We start from the raw sequence: 21,021 nt of genomic DNA, 5'->3' as shown, positions 1-21,021 counted from the left end.
GCCAACCAATTAACCCCTGACAGGAGGTTCATTAGAAGCTTTGTAATCCCTTGCCAAGTCTTTTGTATAGCCGAACCAGTCTAGTACTGAGGATTTATGCAGCTTAAGCCGAACACTGGAGGAGGCCTTTAAGTAAGAACATTTGTTCAATTTTAAGACGCCTGACATTACCTAAAGAGTGCCTGTGCCAGCGGAGTTGCCCAGGAGTACACAGATCTGCAGATTTTGCTCATCAGGGCTGGGAAGCGGTGCTGCCGATTGTCTGGCGCGCCGAGCCCTTTGGTGATGGATTAGGCTCCTCTGCCCGTGCTGCTCCACTGAGCGATTTGCCATCTGGGTGCAGGGAAAAGGAGGGCATGGCTGCTCACAGCTGGGTCTGTGGCAGGAGGATGGGAGCATGGGGACACCCGTCCCAGCCTGGGAGAGCCGTAGCAGTGCTCGTTGCACACTGTGCTCGGTGACGGATGGATGAGGAGCGCCCGAGGCAGACCCAGTGCCTGAGGTCTTACAATGCAGTCCTGTGCACGCAGCAAATGCCAGGGTGTAGCAAATTCTCCCTGAAATTCTGTGATAAAACCTGTTCGTTGTTATCACTCAGGTAAAAAATACTTACCGCTTTTTAGGTACGTTTCGGCAGAATATATTGAAGACGGTTGACTTCGAGAAATTATTGTAATAAGGTGATTCAGTGACACAGAATTTTACATTCTGTTCGTATAGAAGCTTGTTGTCAATATTCCTAATGCTGTGAATTATGTTAAATTAACGGCTGAATTTTTCTGCAGAAATTAAGTCCGCGTTTTGCCAGCAATGAGCCCAATCCCGCTGTGAAAGCTGGCGTTGTGCTCCTTGTTGTATACCTATGTGTAAGAGGATTCTGGTTTTTCGTGTATTTTTCAGGCTTTTTTGTCACAGAAAAAAAAATACGGGAGGGTAGGGGGAGAGGGTGTCCATATACAGATTATCATTCTGAGAGGGGGGTATTTTTTGCTTTCTTGCTCTCTGATACCTTTGCGGTTGTGCTGCTGTGACTGCTGCGTCTCAGCTTGCTCTGCCCTGGGTCTAATGGCTGGTGACATCTGTGTCCCAACCTGCAGCATGTGCTTTGCTGCGCAGATGATATCCTGGGGTCGTGAGGTGGAGTCTGAGTCATTCATGGCATTTCTCCTTCAGGCCGGATGGGATAGGAACGGTAACCGTGGATGAGAAAGAGCGATTTGAAGAGATCAAGGAGCGGCTACGTGTGCTTCTGGAGAATCAGATCACGCACTTTAGGTAAAGGCAGAGACTCAAGGCTGAATGGGAGAGGACTGATTTCCTCCAAATTCCCTCCTTTAATCAGGAAAGCCAAAAGGCAGGTTTTGAATGCCTGCAGGAATCTTGCATAAGCAGCACAGACCTGAGCAGGGCAGTGACGCTTGCACTGCAGCGTGTTTCTATCTGGAGAGTGCCTTGAAAGAAATAACCTTTAAACGGGTATTTCAAACTGTCTTGCTTCTGTAAGCAGAGTAATGCTGATTTTTTTTTCTAAAATTTAACCCCTATTGTCTTATTTCTGTTCTCAGTTATTAGCCATTTATATTTACTAGCATACAGAAGAGCAGGGCTTTCTTCAGGGATGTCGATATTACAGAAACAACAGATCCTACCCTCCTTAAAAAGGATAAGATGCCCCTATAGCACACCAGCTTCATTCTGTTGCACATGCGGGTGGGTGACATGGGTTGGCACACAGGGTCTGTGCCAGAGCCCCTTGAACCTGGGTCTCCCTCTGGAAATAGCTGGAGCTTTGTTTTATTTTCACAAGGAGATGATGGTTAACTCTTCCTTAGGAGGCCTAAAAACTCCCCAGGTAACACTGAGATTTAATAAACTAAAACTAGCTGACCTTCCCCACTGCCCCTAATTCTGACTTGCTTTCTTCCATCTGCATCATGAGCCCTTTCTGAAAATTACTCAGTGGAAGAACACTAAGGAACACTAAGATCAGGACCAGAGAATTGCTTGAACATATGTGGGAAAGCATATTCATAGCACTGGAAATGTTGATTGACACACCTGGTCTGATGTTAACATGCTGTGATTTTTCTAGGTACTGCTTTCCATTTGGCCGTCCAGAAGGTGCGCTAAAAGCCACTCTATCACTGCTGGAAAGGGTAAGCATAAAAATGACAAAGAGTAGTTAAAATTACTTACATTCGTAAATCTTTCCATCCAGTAGAGCTTAAGGAACTGTTGTTTTGCAGAGGATGTCTAATTCTGGTAGTTGATATTGAAGTACTAGATGGGACTCTTGATTTCTCCTGCTTCAGCTTGGAGGCCAGGTGCAGCGTGGCCCTTACCACCAGTGCAGGTGATACCTGTGCCTGCATAAGGACTAGCTCTCTCTGATGAGCATTCATGCTGCAGACCCTTACAAGCAATGCCTTGTTGTTAACCTGTGCAGCGAAGCCCAGACATGAGCCCAAATCATCAGAAGTGCAAACTTTGTCCAGCCTTGGGGAAGCTGGGATAAATGTTAATGTCTTGCCCTAGGAAATGGGAAGATTTTGGAGCATGACATATGATATGGATAGAGACAGGGAATGCTAGGGAAAGGGTAGGTGCCACATCTCAGTCTGGCCAAGGTGACCCTGTCGTGGGTTCTGCCTATTGTGTGCTTACCCCGAAAGCCACGCAGCACTGGGGCAGAAACAGATGTGTTTGTTGGGCTTGGAGAAAAAACAGTTATGTGTGCCTGATGCCACAACAAATCAGATTTTCTTGTGTCAAGGTTCTGATGAAAGACATAGTTACTCCAGTCCCTCAAGAGGAGGTAAAAACAGTCATCCGTAAATGCTTGGAGCAAGCAGCTCTAGTCAATTATACTCGACTATCAGAGTATGCCAAAATTGAAGGTAAGGCTCTTTCTTTGTGAAATTACAATTTTGTTATATTTCTAGGTGGCAACTGTGGCTGGGAGCTATTTGAAAGAAACTCATTTGCTATTTATTCACTTGTCAATAAAACTGATGTGATTATGAATCATTTTTGTGATGTTTGCTTTTGAAGCAGTTAAGAGTGAAAACTGTGTAAAACATTTCTTTTTTTTTCTGGAAAAAAAAAAAAGAGGGGGAGCAGTTAAAAGGAACTGTAGCTTTTTTTTTTTTTAATATCTTTAGTGCATTTGGCCAGTGGTGTATCATTCAGACTCACGTAGTGGTTTAAAGAACAAATTGAGAAATACTTGGGTTGTCATCTTTGCAGCTGAAGGTATAGTGCAGCTAATTGTTTGTGACAGTGGAGTTCAGGAAGCAAATGAAAAATAAGAAGCTGAAAAGCTGTTTAATCTGTGCTTAATCATTTGTAGCCGATTTAAAATGTCTTTTTCTGGGAGTGTTTCCTTGTCTTTGCACTGTCCATAGCAGTCATTGATCAGTTGGTCCTGTGCTTGCATCAGATTTCTTTCTTGTCACTCTAAATCTGGCATAGCTGATATTATTGACCTTTTAAGTTATGGGAGAATAATAACCAGTGACCAGAGACACATGTAGCCATCAAAAAGACATTTTAAAGCTTGCTGGAGGACACGTGTCAGCTGAAGCTCTCTGATCCAGGAGTTCTTTACATGTTGATCAGTTTATGTTGCTACCTTTGTGGGCTGCTGTTCCCAACTTCAAACTCCTACCCAACTGTATCCGAGTTTGCAAGTGCTTAAACCCGTGTGTTCCAGATGAATGGTATGTTCTGCTCTAGACTTTGGGTTTCTGTTATGTGTGATGTGAAGCTTTCCTACAGCTGAGATTATCACTGTATGCCTCTGGGACAATATTGAGAGGAGGAAAAAAACGGCTCCCTCTGATCTTTTCTTAGTTCTTGTTTACGTGAAAAATTGGGTTGTTGTATGACAAATTGTCCAGGTTCTGTACATGACATGTCCTCTCTTTTTCCATCTTTTTTTTTCTGTCTAACGATGCGAATTGTGTACCAGTGGTAATGAATTCATTGTTATGCATCCAGTGAGAAACACTTAAGAATTGGGCACTAAAAGGATGTTTATCAACTCTTGACTTGGTAATGAGTGACTAAAATAGAGAAGGAATGAAGGTTCCATAAGCACTGCATTATCAGGCAATTTATCAAAGTACTCAACTTCACAGGATATTTTAATTGGTGTATTCTGTAAAATGCAATGTTTAAATATGTTTGAGAGGCTGGAGAAGGACTGAGAATCAAAAGCAGCTTTTCTGTTGATGGATGCTTCTACCCAGTGCTGGCTCCCTTAGGTTCTCTGTGTAAATATCACTAACTCGTTGGTAAGATTTGCTCTCTTCTTTCAGATAAATCTATGCAAAAACAAACTTTATGATCTGTAAGTAAAAATGCATTCATTTCCAAAGTAGAACAGTTAGTGTGTACTTTTCCTTTTGTGCCTCAATTCTTCTTGGTTGTGTTAATTACCTGCCCTCTTTTTTGCACTGTGACTTTTAGGTCTGGGAATACTTTGAAGCAACGCATTTTTTTTCCAGCTACCTTTTCAGGGAAATAGTTCATTCCACACTACCTGCTCTCTTCTGCTTTTCTCCTCCTTTATCCGTGATTGGCCACAGCCACTTTTTTATCCTGTTTCTATAAAAGTGGTTGTAACACCAATTTCAAAGCATGCTGGGCTTGTTAGTTCAAACAACCCAACATCCACCAGCTGCATGCATCAGGTTTTCTCTCATGAGCATAGTCCACTGTGTGTTCCAATAGTTGCTTAGAAGAGCAAAGAACAAATTTGCCTCGGTGAGGTGCATCCCTGGATGCCGTGTGTGGTTTTGAAATCTTGCTTTCGAATGCTGACGTTTGAATAGCCACGTGTTGACAAGAGTTTTGTCAGAGGTGGAAAACAGAATCAGTGGCAGCAGTGCTCAAGGCTATGTTTATGAAGAAATACCTGTGAAAGCCTTAGATACTGAAGGCTGAAATCCTTAGTATCTCGGAGCCTTAAACCAGTGAAAATCTATTTCCCTCTATTCATGACGTTTTGATCATATTCTTGCAAACAATTCTGAACAAACCTCTAGAGTCATGGTCACAACCTATCTTGTGACTCATGGGCATGCTGAATGGTTAATCCAGTAGATCTCCAATTTAACCCTTTTTTTTTCCTTTTTTTTTTTTTTTTCCTTTTATCCTGTATGTATCCCAAAATACTCTGCGGCTATTTTCCTTTTAACCTGATATGAAGTTTTCCTCTGACCTATAACCTTATAACCTCTTTACCTCTGACCTAAGCCTCTTGCATGCCCAAATCCTCTTTTATAGGGAAAAAGAGAGAAATGTATGAGCATCCTGTCTTCTGCTTGGCCTCTCAAGTGATGGATTTAACCATTCGTGAGTACCTACCACCCTCCTCTCCATGCTGTCCTCACTCTCTCTGTTCTCATTACCTCGAGAAAGTCCAGATCCAAACAAACTCACTCTCCTTGCTTCAAGTCTTTTAGCATTGGCTTGTCTGTTGCTTCTGTCTGTGAACCCAGTGTGAGAAGTCCAGTCACTTTTTATCAGCCTAAAACAGGTTAGACAATTTAGCCATTTGTTTGTGATAAACTCAGACTGTTTGTAAGTTTTTTCAGTTACTCTTTATGTCTGTGACCTGAATGCATTTTTACTTTGCTTCCATGTAACCCCAATTTGTAAAGTGCTTGTCACTGGTACACAATCAAAGGGCAGCAGCTACACCGGGGAGAAACGAGCTAGCAGTCAGGTAAAGGACGTGGGGAAAAGCCGTCCCTTCTCCCGCGTACACGATCTGTAATGAAGCCTGCGTATGAGATCATGTGAGGCTGTCCTTCCTGCGTGCATCAGCTCTTACATGTCTCCTGGCCGTTCTCTCAAGCGGAAGCGCTGTACTTGCTCTCCTCCTGGATTTTTGGGTTGCTTCTCTCCGCTGAGCTCTGGAGGGGACACGGGTGCTGCTCGGAGAGCCCCTGCACATCAGCAGAGCTCGTGCTCTCCTAGTTCCTATTGGTACAGCTTTCTCTTTCACCTCTGTGAAAGGAGATTCTTTTGGTAACACCACGTTGCTGGGCGGGGGGCGAGACGGGGCAACTTACCTTATTTTCAAATGTCATATATCACGCATTACTGGGGGGCTGTGCGGACCACTTGCTCATTAATCCTGCCTATCTGTTCTTGTTTCTCTCTTTTCTCTCCTTGTTGCTTTCTCTCTTTCATATAGAGAATCAAAAGGATGCAGGTGAACAATTGTATATGCATTATAAATTGCTAGGACTGTTAAGTTATATTTATTTTGTTTTTCATAGCTCCTTAAGATATGTACTCCTTCAGGCTGAAAATGGAGATGCATTAATACTTAAGGAGTTAATTTGTGCTGTCTACATAACCTCTTTTGTCTCCATCCTTAGAATAGAGTGTAGATTAGAAGTACCTTGTAGCAATAGAGTTTCTTCTTAAGAGACAGTTTTAATGGACAACCTAGTCTTTGTAAAAGGAAAGTATCTTATTTTCCTAAAGAACTGCAACTCATTTTTGGTGCAGAAACGTTGGTGAGCTGGCCATTAACTTACCACACCCAGCAGGCACATTTCTGATGAAACTAACGTTCATTTTTGGTTTTCATAACTTCTGTTTTATGCCCTACTGGGAGAATTGGTTTGATTTTTGGTTTGGTTTGTTTTTTTTTTTGTTTTGTTTTGTTTTGTTTTGTTTTCAATTTTATTGTTAATGTGTAACAAATGATCCGATCAGACAGAAGTCTTGTTTGTCTCTTGTTTATAACCTGTGGTGACATGTGGTGAGGCAAAGGTTCAGCACAAACCAAAGTGCCTGAAGTGCCTGTCTCTTCAGAAGGGGTTTTGGAGGTCTGTAGCCCCCTGTTCTTGTTTCTGTTGTACGCCACAGTCCTGGTTTGAAAGTCCTTGAAACTTGAACTGTTCATCCCTTTTTGTGAGTAGATTGTTGTGTTATGTGAGGGGAGGAAAAAAAGGATTGGTTGGATTCCAGCTGTTATCAAAGGGAAATTGCTTTTAAAAGGCCATGCGAAGGGCTGGGTTTGTTCTGCCCCAGCTTCCCCAGACCCCTGCAGTCAAATTTGACTCTGGATCTAGAGCATGACGCTAATACCAATTTTGATAAACGAGTATTTGGGAAATGAAGATTAATTCTTCTCTGCAACTACAAGAGGTACAGGTCCAGAAGTTGCAGATACAACCATTGCAAGCACAGCTGTTTCCAGTGGCTGCAGTGGGCTGTTGTGTGCTAGGCACAATTCTTGCACTGGGCATCTCTCTTGCTGGCTAAGGCTTGTCACACGTGTCAGGTTTAGGAATTGAAAAGGGCATGTCTAGGCCCAGTTTGTTTAAAAATACAACTGCTTCTCAAAGCTCAGAGTGAGTAAAGGGACGCGGTAGGATGTGGCTGCCCTGCTCTGTGCCCACAATTCTCCCAGTGTCTTAAATGAAAAATTTTTGGGCAGTGTCAGCAGGATTCAACTTGAAATCAGTTCCTTGGATGAAGTGGAGTCAAAAGTGAGTAGGTTTTGACCTGATTTTTTATTTGTTTTGCTGAAAGCAAGGATGAAAAATAAGATAATGAAAGCAACTTAGACACACAGATGTTCTCTTTCATTCTCCTTTCACGTGAAAAAAAATTGTAATCTTCCCCACCTAGAAGTATGGATTTAAAACAGAACACTAAACAGAACTATAAACCATTAATTAAAGATTAGTGGGTTGTTTTAATTACTGATCAGACAAAACTAACAACTTTATAATAAGTGTTTGGTCTGCATATTCATGTCTGTTGGGAATCCATTTTTCTTTTGGAAAAAAATGACTTCTCCCCTAAGCACAGGAACTGAGGAGTGCACTGCACTGCATTGGAGTTCATAGGCAGTGAGGGATCCCATTTCCATGAATGCCACTTCACCCTGCTGGAGCTGAGTGCAGGCAGCCTTAGAGCTGGTGCCAGCCATAGTGACAGTTGTCAGCCTGACCATTTGTTGTGTTTAGTGTAAGACTTGGGTTTTTAGGTTTTTACTACTTCTCTTACAGTGACTTGGTTTTGGCCTCTGTAAAAGAAAGTCCTGTGGTACCCTTGGGGATGAAAAGCATCACTCGTGTTTCCTATTTCTGAATCTCAGCCTGGGGAGTTCCATGTATCTGCAGTATTTAGCAAGTGTGCTGGAACTGTAGGGGTTGACCTGTCTGTTAAGCTAACCTGGGATAAGAGGAGGTGCCATGGGATTTATCAGCTCATCCATCACTCAGCAGTCACCCCCAGCAACTGTGATAATGCACGAAGCTCAACAAGAAAACCACATGAAATTTCCCAAATAGATATGGGTGCAAAAGGTAGGAAAATGGTAGTCTTTGAGGCAGGAATGGAGACTGAAGTTGTTAATAGATTGTACATTTTACTACTGATGTAGCCCAGACATAACTGCAACCTGCATTTGTCTGCTTACTGAACTGCTGCTTTGTTTGGTTCCTAGAGGTGGCATTCAGTTGGGTTTAACAGAGAGCTGTTAGGCAAATTGCTAGCTTTTCTCTCTTGCCCTTTATAAAACATGTTTGGAGCAGCATCAGAGTTGTTACTAGAGCTTCAGGGGTCGCAGTGATCTGCTCTGCGGCATTCTTTCTACAAGGTTCTTACCAACCGCAGAGCAACTTGCTGCCTGAAGCATGAGATAGAATTCGGATGTGCAAGAACTCATCACCAAGCTGAATAATTACCAGAAAGTCAGGAGGTTCTCATTTCAGTATGTTGAATTTTGAGAGCTGAGTCTCCTTCTAAGTTGAAAAAACCTTTTTGATGAATTTTTCTTAATTGCGCATCTTGGTTTAAGAGAAAAAAGTTATCATCACTGAAGTCCTTTTCAGGCACCCATGAATCATTTCATGAGGATAATAAAGGCTGTTTCGCCTTCTCCTTGGGCTGTGTCCATTATTCTTTATCGTTATCTTGAGAACAGCAACTCTATCATTGCCATGATTGGCTCACAAATGGATGCACACAATACTTACACAGCAAAGCCTTTGGCAGGGCTCATATTTTTAATTATTGCAGGGAAATCACAGAGTTGGTAGCTGTGCTTGTGAGAAATATGGAAAGCCAACGCTAGTGCTTGCTTGTTGAGGTTTAATTCTCAGCGTTGTGGTTGTGTTAGCCCTTCCATCTCACAGAGACCACAGTGCTGAGTGAGAAATGCATAGTTGGAATATATTGTGGTCTGCATACAATGAATTTTATGGAACACGCATTCCCAAAGTAGCACTGATTTTATAATATAACTGTTATGCTCACTGCAAGCTAAAGCACAGCATACAACCCCAAAACTCTTACTTGCCAAGTAACTCAGGTTTCTGCAAGTGTTGTATTTGCAAATATCAGGCAGAGGTGTAAAATGCAGTCTCATGCGCAAATTTGTCCAGGAGAGTGCTTTAGAGAAGCCCTTTGCCAGGCTGCTAGAGAGGAATAAGCTTCTCCTGCCTTTAATCTTAGTGACTGATGCATTCAAATCTCACCAGCAGCTCTTGCTGCTTCCTCCTCATCCTTCTCTGCTCCTGACTTTTCCCTGGGGCAGAAAACACTTGCACAAGTCAGGCCAATTTGACACTGCGGGGGCTGGATGTCATTGAGGGCTGAAATGTGTTCACCACTGGGGCCCATGGTAGCACCTCTCTCTTTCAGCATGAGCGTTTTGGTGGTTGGTGGCACAGAGGTGGGCTCACTTTTAGGGGCAATTTCGGGTCGTGGTACACAGAGATGCGATGGGGCGTGGAGTTCCTGGAGGCCAGCGGCAAAATCTCCTTTCCAAGCATTACCTGTTTTGCCCAGCAGCCATCAGTGAGTAATCAAATTGATTCCTTGCTTATGTTTCAAATTAGGCTGGAAGTCATTAGCCCAGTGCCCAAAGAACAGTTATTATTGTCACCTGAGGCTGAGAGGTATTATTTCTGGGAACAAAACCACCCTGGGTAAACGCTGAGCATAGATCAGGGTGACTCCATTGATAAGCAAATAGATTTGCTTATTTGCTATCAGAAAACAACAAAAAAAAAAAAAAAAAAACCCACTCCAAAACCAGAAGCTTGAATCTATGAGTCTGAATTAAATCACTGCATATCTAAAAAGACTAAAAGTGTGTGTGCATGTGTGCACTGTATGTGTGTTCGTGTACGTGTGTACCTCTGTGTATGGAGAGAAGGAACAAACCTAACTTGTACTCTTTAAGTAATGGCTTACTCAGATATTCTTTATTATGCTCTGATAAGTGTTGTAATTCTGTGAGATTTAAAAGCAATCAGAAATCTACTTTGCACAAGCCAACCCGTTTTTTTTTTTCCCCGCTGGAAAATGCAATCAAAATGGCAAGGACTTTTGGCAATAGAATGTCCAGATAAATATGCCAGATTCTTTGCAAATGGAATTATTAAAAATAGTCACTATGCTGCTAAAAACTGTTATTAAATGTAATAGAAACTATTGTGTTAATATATTCACAGTACATAATTTATTCTCTGAGTGCATGTAAAAGGAAAGGCTATTTTCTTTGAATTTTTCCTATGCTGATATTGTAAACTATATGACAGATGGGTCAAGTCCTGATTGCAGTATTCTAACATTTGGAATAGCAAGTAACATATTTGATAGAGCTGGCAAGTTTTTATATATGATTCAACCCAGAATATAAAAGCCACTAGAATTCCAAGTTGAAAATAATTAAATGAGCTGGAAACGATCAGGAACCACACATTTTTAAGTGACAGATTTTTTTACATGTTTAAATTGCACAAGAATATTTTATAGCTCCCTTTAACCAACAGTGACGTTTAATTCTAAAATGTGTAATTGATATTTACAAAGCAATTAATTCCTGCGGCTCATTATTCTATTGCTAAACGTACCTAAGCACGGGGGCACTGGCTTCAAGCGGTCGTTTTCGGTCACCTTCTGTGAATTGCAGTTTTAGCTCTGTTTCCAAATGGAGGTTTCCCACTGGCCACATGAAGTGCAGTCCCACACTTGCGTTGGGGGCTTGGCTTTCTGATTGCGCAGTGCCGTAGGATGTTAGAATCTGCTGACTCCTCGAACTTTTGTTGTCAAACGGTGTCATTCCCGTGTAACTCCTCAAGCACCAAGAAGCAAAACCCAGCGGCTTTTTCCATGTGTATTTGATCATTTCTGCTTTTGTTCCTTTCGAAGTTTCCATCCTTTTGTCACTGTTATGACGTCATTGTCTCTTTACTTTTGGCGTCCCTCCGTCACGCACCAGCAGCCCGTCCATCCAAGCCTAAGCCACCGGCTGGGCCGCCGGCATCTCCTCAAACGCAGACTAACATGATAAATCATATGCTCAAAGGCATGGCCAAACAGACGCCAAGTACTGTAATAGTCTTCCTTCCATTTATTCAGTGGTTTTCTAGCCTGGCAGTTGCTTGTTTAGCCTTAGCAAGCTAGTTGTCATGTGCAGCTTTATAAACCACCTAGTGCGATGTGGTAGGTTTGTAGAGATTTAGAGGTAGCATTTATTTCAAAATGTCCACATTTTTTTTGTCTAGCAATGTCTGACATATGCAACATTTTCAAATATCAACGTCAGCACAAAATAACATTGTTGTTGCATAACATTTTGCATGAAAACTATAAATATGTATGAGCTTTACATGATGTTGGATGAAATGTTTGATAAGTATATCGTATATGTTTCATGTAACTGTCAGTGCTCCAGCTATCTTAGCGGAATATTCTGATGTATAGTAACTTAACCAGGGAAATATTTAAAATAAGAAGAAAAAAAATTAAGATTGACATCTGCTGGCTGCCAAAGTTGTATAAGCATCAATATTTTCTTTAAAGACAGCATCTCTGAGCAGTTGTTCTTATTAACACTTTTGTCTTTTAGTTGTATTTGAGAGCAGATCAGTGTTGCAAATGAGAGTGGGTCTGATGCTGCTCTGATCGATGGAAAAGCTTCCCCTTGGCTTCAAAGGTGCAGAAGCAACCAGAGGGACATTTCTTTGGGATCTCTTTGCTTAAAAGGAAGTTTTCTTGTAACCAGTGAGGTGTTGGGTTGCATAGGAAGAGGGACAATGAGTTAAGCACTAGTTGTCCAATTTCAGTGTTTGCCCAGTGGAATATTTTAAGGACAACCTGGGAGCGTTATTGATTCCAGTGCTACAAGAGATGAAAGGGAAACCAGAGAGGAAACCCTAAGGCCCCTGTGCATGGTATCCATCAGCAAAAGTGTAGCATTAATTTGCCTTGATGCATCCCTCAGCTGAGCTGAGCACCTGCAATGCCAGATCTCTGCTGGCCTGGCTGCTGGGCTCCTCTGACAGCAGCACCACGTGCCTCTCTCACAGCCCCTTCTGAGAAATGTTCCTCTCCTCTTCATGGGAGATTTTTTGCCTTAAGAATAAATCCAGTGAAGACTGGGAGCAGGTGAGATGTTAAAATGGAGATTTGAGTCCTCAAAGCTTGCCAGGCCTTCAGCAAGTTGGGGTTTGTGTTCTGGGGCTCTTCAGAGCAAAGTGGGACATCTGTGTGCAACCACGAGTTGCTGTTCTGTCAGCAAAGAAAACCTAAGCACTTAGGTATGTGCAAACAGCTGATGCATGCAGGAATATGGAGCAAGGTGCTCAACTGTCTTTCACTTAGGCATAACCCAAGCTGCTGGCTTAGTGTTGGACATCCCAAGGTGAATGCCTTGCTGGTGGAGGAGCTATAATTCATGCACCTCTAGCATTTGGCTTTGTTGCTCTCATTCAGGCTATTGTATGCTGCTCGTGGCAGCTCACTGATTTTACGGCCCTTTGGGATTTTTTTGGTACTTCACCTGCTTATGAAGTCTCCAGGTTTAATATCACAGAGACCAAAATGTTCATAGGTGGATAGGTATGGGCTGGCTGATGTAGCTCCTGAAGCATAATCCTGCTCCTTGCCCAGTCTACTAAGCAGAGCTGGGTTTGCAGCCCATCATTAGCAGGAGAAACACCTCTGCAGGGACCCACTGCAGCACAGGCACGTCCCCAGGGAGCAGTGGTCCTGCCCTTCTTCTCCTTGGAGCTGGGAGTGGTGGTGAACCACCGTATCAGGTCACAGAAGCCCCGCTGGTTGCACTCAGCCAGCTCTGTGGAAGCTGTTGTTCAATATTTATTTTCACTGTTTTATTTTTCCTGTTATTCCCGTTGAAATACTTTAAGTTGAAAAACTGAAATGTTCCAGATTGGTAGCACCTCAGATTTGTAATACATTAATACCAGTTACCTGGAAGAATATGATTTGAGTGCTTTTAAAAATCTTTTTAGAAAATGCTGCAAAAGAACTCAATAGATCTAAAGCACAAGCTCCAGGATTTAAACTCCTTGGTTTGTTTGCAGGGTTTTTGCTGTAAATTTGCATCTTCTCCCATATAAATCTTATGTATGAACGCCTGGTGGGCGTTACCACTTTCCACTCCCCCCAGCATGCGTAACTTCTCGACCTTTGTGGAGTTAAATCCTGGAGCAAGCCAGACCTGCAGCTTTTGCTTTCAGTAGCAGGTGACATTTAAATTGCTCGAGTTTAACGATTTGTTAAAAGTACGGAGAGATTTGTTTCAGTTGATCATAAAAGTATGTTAAGTCATACAGACACGATCTGCAATGCATCATCTACTCTGTAGGATACATATTGTTCATATATTAGTGGCCAGATGCTGTCTTTAGGGAATGTAATGTTCTTATTTGAGCTAATAAAGTGCCACTGCCTCACCATAAAGCAAAACAACTCTGACTATATTGTGAAATTTGGAGCTGGAGCACTGTATTTTCATAGTATAATAACGAATGTGGCTTTCTGGTTTGCACAGTACTAATTATACAAGCATTTAACATATGCATGAAAAGATCTTTAAAGCTGTAGAGTATTATGGGATTTTTTAAACCTCTAAAATTACTTGCTTTACATCGAGCTTATCACTCTGCCTGCCTTTTAACTCGACTTCTTGTACTACAGAAAATGTAGGCCGGTTAGTCACACCAGCTAAAAAGTTAGAAGACACAATACGTCTGGCAGAATTGGTAATTGAAGTCCTCCAACAAAACGAAGAGCACCACGCAGAGGTGAGCAGCGGTGCCCTGTGTCCTGCAGCTCTCGAGCAGGGTCCGGTTGGTTGCTGGTGGCTTTGCGTGCTTATGGGATGTCTCCTGAACAGGTGCTGGGTTATCTTTTCTAGAGGGCAGCCATGGGGATGAAGTGTGATGGAGGCACATGGGACAGGTCAGGAAGACTGCTTTTCCATAGGGCAGGGAGGGCCAAAGGGGGAATTGATTACATTCTGCTGTCTGCTACATCAGTCCGCAGCACCAGCAAGAGCCACGTATGTTCACCACCAGCTCCATACTAGAGCAAGCCCATCCTCTTAACTCTTCAGAGTGCTTTAATGGAAAGATTCATGTTTTAAAAACGCTGAAACCATGTCAGGGGCAAATAGATGTTAGAGAACACTGAAGCTCGACCCTGGAAGCACTGAGCCCCGCGGCAGCTGGCAGTGCTGCCAGGACAGTGCCACCTCGCAGGGACTGCCCCAGGCAGCGGCGTTGCCCACCCATGTAAGTATCTGCAGGATCGAGCCCTGTGTTGGCTGTAAATCTGGTGCTCTTGGCTAAGTATTGGAAAGTTGATCATTCTGAATATCAGAACGAACAGTTACTGTGTATGACTGTAGGAATTGTTACACTCATTCACTCTTTTCTCTTTTCCTTCCCATTTTTGTATATACTCACTATATTTTGCATTAAGAGCGTTTGATAAATAATTTCACAGTCACCTAAAAATCATTCCGGTGTATATTAAATTTGCAGTATAACTTAACTTATTGATAATACACAACAATCCACGACACCCAACTAATGCCTGCTTGCATATTTAAATTTCCTCCCTGTTTTTCTACTGTTCATTCAATCTTGGATGATCCTGTCAGGGGAAAGAGGTATGTGACTAAACCGAATGACACGAGTCACTCCTGTCATATTTCGTGCATGCCCTCTCAGTGCCATGTTTCCTACTGGGATTTTACCTGGTTTGCCCTCGCTTCCGTAACTTTGACCAAAGAATGTAACAGCAACTCCCAGTCGGCTGCTTGTGGAGCTGGTAGCCTTACACAGAGGGTCAGTGTGGCGTAGCAGTCCAGTCCATGCATGTAGCAATGGGTATATTTTACGAGCGCTGCAGTTACATCCCAACACAACCCTACCCGCCTGGAATCTCTCCTCAGCCTGTTGTTACCTCTGTTGTTTTGCATTCACCTGATCTATAGTACACTGTGGTGGAGGTGGATTGAGTTCTACACAAGTGACTAGAATGGTAGTGTTCTTCCTCTGGTTTTGTCTGTATGTGCCTTGTACTGGATATACAGTATTTATATGTAGAGAGAGAATATACGTGGTGAAGAGTGAAATGAACCTCGCTTTTGCAAAAGCAGGGGTTGCCTGAGAGCTCTGCACTTACACACGAGCTGCAGGAGCTTGCCCGAGGATGATGAGTGCTTTATTCCACTCATCACCAGGTTAGGCTGTGTGTGCAACCAGCCTGGAAAGAGCTGATTTTAAAGCACCAGTTGTTGGGAAAATAGTGGACTTTTGCAGCAGGCAGCTAGAGGGCCCGTGGTGTTCAGCCAGCTATGCTGCTCTGATCCTCACATGGAGGAAGATTCAGAGCTGTTCTTCAATGTCTTCTGTGTCACAAGGCTTTGATTAGAGACAGAAGGTTAATGCCACCATGGGTAGGAGGCATCCTGGCCCCTTGTTCTGAATGGTGACCTGGAGGAGTGACATTTATCTCTGTCCAGAAGCCCAGCACTCTGTCGGTACATTATTGAATTCCTGTCCCAAGGGTTTTTGTGGCATTTCAGTAGTGTTCAGGCAGTGGGCCAGCTCTCTGCACACTTGGAATTGCACCCAAAGGAACAGAGAGACGAGAGCCTGGCTGATTTATCACACCATCTTTATTATGCGTTACAGCCCCATTATCCTGCTCCTCTCAGTGAGAAGTGCTGAGGTATTGCATGTTTTTTCAAATTATTCCAGATGAGAGGTTTTTTTCCATCTTGTCCTTCTGCCTGGAGGTGAGAAGGTTCAACCTGCAATGTGAGACTCCTTGGTCTGCTTTGGATGTTCAGCAGAATTAAATGGCATCACTTGCTGAAGGAATGCCTTCTTCTCTGAAAATCATGAAATTTTTCCATTAAAATACACCCCTTTTTTTCCAAACATGGACATCCAGGCAGACATGCTAGTGAGAACCCAGAAAGCAAAACTCAGAGCATGGAATATGTTCAAAAGCCATTAGACCGAAAGTGTTGTGTCTTATCAGTGGGGTTAGTCCTACCCATCAGAAAGAAGCACAGACAAAAGTGCAAAAGAGACAGTGGTGCCTTGGTCCTAGGTGAGAGCAGGAGGTCTCTGCCATTGCAATATCTCTCTCACCAGATATCTTCCAGCTCCATTTTTGTCTCCCTGGATGACTGATGGCACATGCCAGAGGCCGTGGTCTTCATGTATTTCTGAACTCATGTTCTCTCTCTATGTATACATATGTGTATATGTATATATGTATTTTAACCCTTTGAGGTCATACATATATACATGTGTATCCATGTGTAAAACATACAATAATAGGTGTGTTTGGCTAGAAAGAACACTTTTTTTTTTTTGCCTTTACATTCAAGTAAAGCAGGTAAGTAGATGGTAAATACAGAAAATGTTACCATCTTGAGGGAGCTCTTCAAAGTGTGGTGGTTTTTCTCCCACTGCAGGAGGGTCTGTCCTCTGAGAATAGGCAGGAGGAGGTTGGGGAACCTGACATGAGTTAGAGACACGTGGAGATAAAATTTGACTCAACAGAAGGGAAATGGTGACTGATTTGGGCATTATTTCCCCCCTACACCCCCAAACAATGTGCTTTTCTTCCTCATTCTTTTAAAATAGCTTTTTTTTTTCTTGTTCTTTGTGGAAGCAGGTTTTGTTGCAGGACTCTGCAGCAATTATGTCGAAGTTGTTGCAGAAGATGCTCTCTCACTTCCCCTCTCTTCCACCCTCAGGACCTTACTTGCCACTGGCCTTTGGCTGCTCTTCATCGTAGTAGACATTGGGCTGCCCAAACATCCCAGGGATGGAGTTGCTTCACAGCACAGTTCATCTCTTCCATGCCCACACCATAGGGCTGGTCCAGTACTAAGATTAGCTTGGGATTCATTTGTTTTTTTTTGGCTATTTTACATCTGAGATGTGCTCTGGGTGTATAATGCCCCATGTCACATCCAACCTATGCATGTCTTATCACCAGTTTATATCAACTCATGGAATAATAGCAGAGTGATATCTGTCTGCTTTGTATTTTGAGGGACCAAAGGAATGGAAATAGTCCCAAAGACCTCCTGACAGCATCACTGCCTGGTGAGAAGTCAGTCCAAAATAGGAACTGTTATAGGGGTCTATGGCACTGACCTGGTTTGGGGGTATGAGTCCTTCCCTGTGGCCAAGAGAACCCACAGCTGGACTTGTTCTCTGTGTCTCTCTAGAACAGCATTAACCAAAAGCATTCTGCTTCAGTTAATCAAAACAGAACCCTAAGAAAACTAAAGTCTATAGTGCTTATTCACATTTGCCAAAAGCTTCCATCCAGGAGGCAAAAAACCCCTCCCCGAACTCAGTTCCTCTGAACTGAATGCGTTATGCCCAGTCTTTTCTGTTCTATCTCTAGTCTTCCTCCTATGCTAGAGGTTTCTTTCTCTTGCAAAGTGCTGAAAGCCATTTCTCAGATTCTTTAAGTCACTGAGTAATTTTCTGCTGCTTAGAAATTATAGCACATGGTCCTAACGACAGCCCTTCTCATACTGCATGTTCCCAGCCAGAAGTGATTACTAAACACGCATGCATGCGTCTGGAACATTCACATCTGAGCCATGTATGATGTGAATGTCACGTCAGAGGGCCCGTCCAGTGAGTCTGAAGGACCCATGTGCATGAGAATGAGTTACTTCACTGATCTTTTTTGGTTTTCAAGATTAGATATATATATTTTTTTTCCTGCCTCTTTGAAAATACAGGCTTGTAGACTTATTTATTTTTTAAAATCTTGGCATGTTGGTAATGGAGCTTTGTTTCCTGATAAGTAGCATTAATGAAGGTGGTAGTGTATTTAGATGACGTGTGTAGCTGGCCATGTAAAATGAACAGTGCTGTAGTAACTTCCACAGGTGATGCTTGAATTGCTTCCAAATAAGAGTGAGTGGGACTTAGGGCAGATTTTAATGTCTTAGGCAGTTTTTAAAGAGAAATAGAAGTAGTGAAGCCAAATAAAATTTAAACTGCTGAATAACAGCATAAAACCCACCCACAGTGAAGAAACTCCCCAATTTCTATCATTTAGAATACAAATCAGTAGTTTTCTGATGATTAGCATAACTAAAGATGAATTCAGCAATTTATTGTAAATTGAACAGACAGAACCTTCTCTGCCATGTTACACCTGCCTGCCTTTATGGTGGAGCCCTGAATAGATCTTCTGCAAGAGACCTTTGTATGAAAGCAGCAGTGCCTAATTCCCATGATTAGCACTGTGTGTGCAGGCTAGCACTGGAAAGCACTGTTCTCTTTACAATAAAGGTAGTTTCCACGGGGCACACATTTTTTGGAGATCTGTGGCCTAGCGTCCGTGACTGTGCTTTGCTGGAACTAACACTCTGCTCTGTTATCTTTTTCTACCAAGGCCTTTGCTTGGTGGTCAGACTTAATGGTTGAGCACGCGGAGACCTTCCTGTCGCTGTTTGCGGTGGATATGGATGCTGCGTTAGAGGTGCAACCCCCCGACACGTGGGACAGCTTTCCACTCTTTCAGCTCCTAAACGATTTCCTCCGTAGTGACTGTATGTATTGTATTTTGGTCGTTTCTTTTCAGTGGGCGGCTCAGGTTACTGCTAATACTTCTCTGTGCTGCACAGAGAGCTGAGCTGGGTAGAGATGCACAGTGCAGACTCTTAGCATCGGCTTGGTTTGGTTCCACTCCCACTAGAAAAAAGCAATTCTCTGATGCACACACAGACACCCCTAAGTCAAATGCCTCAGATGAAGGTGAGAAGTTGAACTTTTATTTTGCTTCATCTTCTCAAGTCTTTTGTAATGGCTGCCTGACAGGCAGGGAATTATGTACACCGTCATTAAATGTGTGTGTTGTTTTATATGTGTGTACTGCATTTATTTAGCTTGGAGCAAACCAGTCCCTACTTTAAAATACCTCACCGAAGGGAGGAAAAGATTTAAATTAAATGAGAGTAAGAAGAATTCAGAAGCTTAGTGCTCTGTGAAATAAGGCGCTTCTCCAGGGTATGGAGAAGGCTCACGCCTTCAAACCCCACCACTCACGAAGCAGGGATTCATCTTCTGAGAGTGTCGTGGTAGTGAGTAACTGAATAAGAAACAGTCCTCCTACCTGCAAAAGCCATAATGTTTGCCATGCAGTATTTCTTACACGCATTTTATTCGCAGAAAGTAACAATGTATTTGTAACCTGTAAGTCTGACATTAATGGGAAAGAAGATTTGTTGTCTGTTAATCTGTTTCAATTAAGAAGCCATTCCTGCTGTCTTTGTCATGAGCTTTGGTGCACGATGCCAGCTCCTGTTCTGTTCTCACTTTCTTTCCGTTCGCTGACAAACTCATTGTGTAATAAAGTGCCACGCTGTGGTTTGTTACAGAGCTTTTAGTAACAGTAGTTTCTTACTATACTTTTATTTATCTATTCTAGATAATTTGTGCAATGGAAAGTTCCACAAACACCTCCAAGACCTGTTTGCTCCACTTGTTGTTAGATATGTCGATCTGATGGAGTCCTCAATTGCACAGTCAATTCACAGGGGCTTTGAGCGGGAGTCATGGGAGCCAGTAAAGTAAGGAAACCTCCTTTGATACAATCGGAATTTGGGTGCAAATGGATGGAGATTCGTACAGAGATGAATTAGCAAACATTAGATCGGACATGCAGAAAGTGCTTGATGTTTTCTAGTTGAATGCTAAGAATAGAAGGCCTGAACTCTTCAAGGTTTTGAAGTTAATGAAGGAAATGATATTTGCTTTTTGAAATGCATTGCTGCCTCAGTTCAAACTGTGTGCTTTTGGATGTGGAAGCATGAAAATGTGAAAACTTTCTTAGCTGGCATGGCTTTTTGGATCCCATCCTAAGAGGCCTTTTCCAGCGCTGCTCTTGAACTCAAATAACTTCTTTTCAGAACAAAAAACCTTGCTTTGCCATGTTCAGTACAGCCCCAGAACTTGAGTGAGTCATTGCTGTATTGATGTTTCCCAATACTCATTTTTTCTACCCACCCCATGGAGGGACAGCACGTCACCCCCACGGCTGGTGGTTGTCGGCTGCATCCCCAGCAGCTCAGCTTGTCCCAGCCCCAGGCAGCTCCAGGGGTGCAGGAGGGACCAGCCCGGAGGGGATGTGATGTGATGAGCCACCTAGCAGAACCAGCTCCATTGGATGTGGAGGAGTAGGGGGTGGCCAGCAAGAAATGAGTGGCCTGAGAGAAATCCAAATGGAACTCAGGTGCCGGTGAATATAAAAACGTGGCATTTGCTTGAGATTGCTGCTGTTATTTCACAGGTTTTGAAGCACTGCTGAACCCTGCTGTGCTTGCTCTAGAAACTCATATCGGGTCCTGTGAAGGAAAAGAATAGACTTTTCCTTCTGTTAACAGTCTTAAAAGGGAAAGATTGACCCTATGCAAATACCACAAGGCTGACAGTGCCCCAGACTGGGGACTCAGGCCAGCTGACTTCTGCAGATGTATTTTCCCTGCTTCTTTGTGATTCTCTAGGCAAAGTTAAGTGGCACTGTGCTCTCAGAGGTTGCTGTGTAAAAGAACGTGTGGTCTTTCAGGGCTTTTCACACCAAATATGTTCGGTTTACAAGGAAAAGAGATTTTGTTCAGCAGCCAGCCTCCCATATGCAACCTGGAATCTGATTACCCAGGTTTTTTCTTTTCTT

At 42.9% G+C, this 21,021-nt stretch overlaps 1 protein-coding gene across 2 annotated transcripts in view; it reads left to right on the top strand.

Moving 5' to 3' along the window:
• Positions 1-21,021, top strand: part of CADPS (calcium dependent secretion activator) — a 173,426-nt gene that overhangs the window by 113,645 nt on the left and 38,760 nt on the right. For both annotated transcript variants that reach the window (XM_042880802.1, XM_042880801.1), the window contains exons 14-19: positions 1,174-1,275; positions 2,093-2,156; positions 2,774-2,897; positions 13,987-14,093; positions 18,742-18,898; positions 19,777-19,918. In XM_042880802.1, coding sequence (XP_042736736.1) covers positions 1,174-1,275; positions 2,093-2,156; positions 2,774-2,897; positions 13,987-14,093; positions 18,742-18,898; positions 19,777-19,918 — 696 coding nt within the window. The remainder of the gene's footprint in view (positions 1-1,173; positions 1,276-2,092; positions 2,157-2,773; positions 2,898-13,986; positions 14,094-18,741; positions 18,899-19,776; positions 19,919-21,021) is intronic.

This window comes from Lagopus leucura, unplaced genomic scaffold (genome assembly GCF_019238085.1).
Source record: "Lagopus leucura isolate 7727_CA_CO unplaced genomic scaffold, USGS_WTPT01 Super-Scaffold_100028, whole genome shotgun sequence".
NCBI classification, from domain to species: domain Eukaryota; kingdom Metazoa; phylum Chordata; class Aves; order Galliformes; family Phasianidae; genus Lagopus; species Lagopus leucura.
The sequence above is the reverse complement of the archived record's forward strand: the minus strand, read 5'-3'. Positions and strand labels throughout refer to the sequence as shown.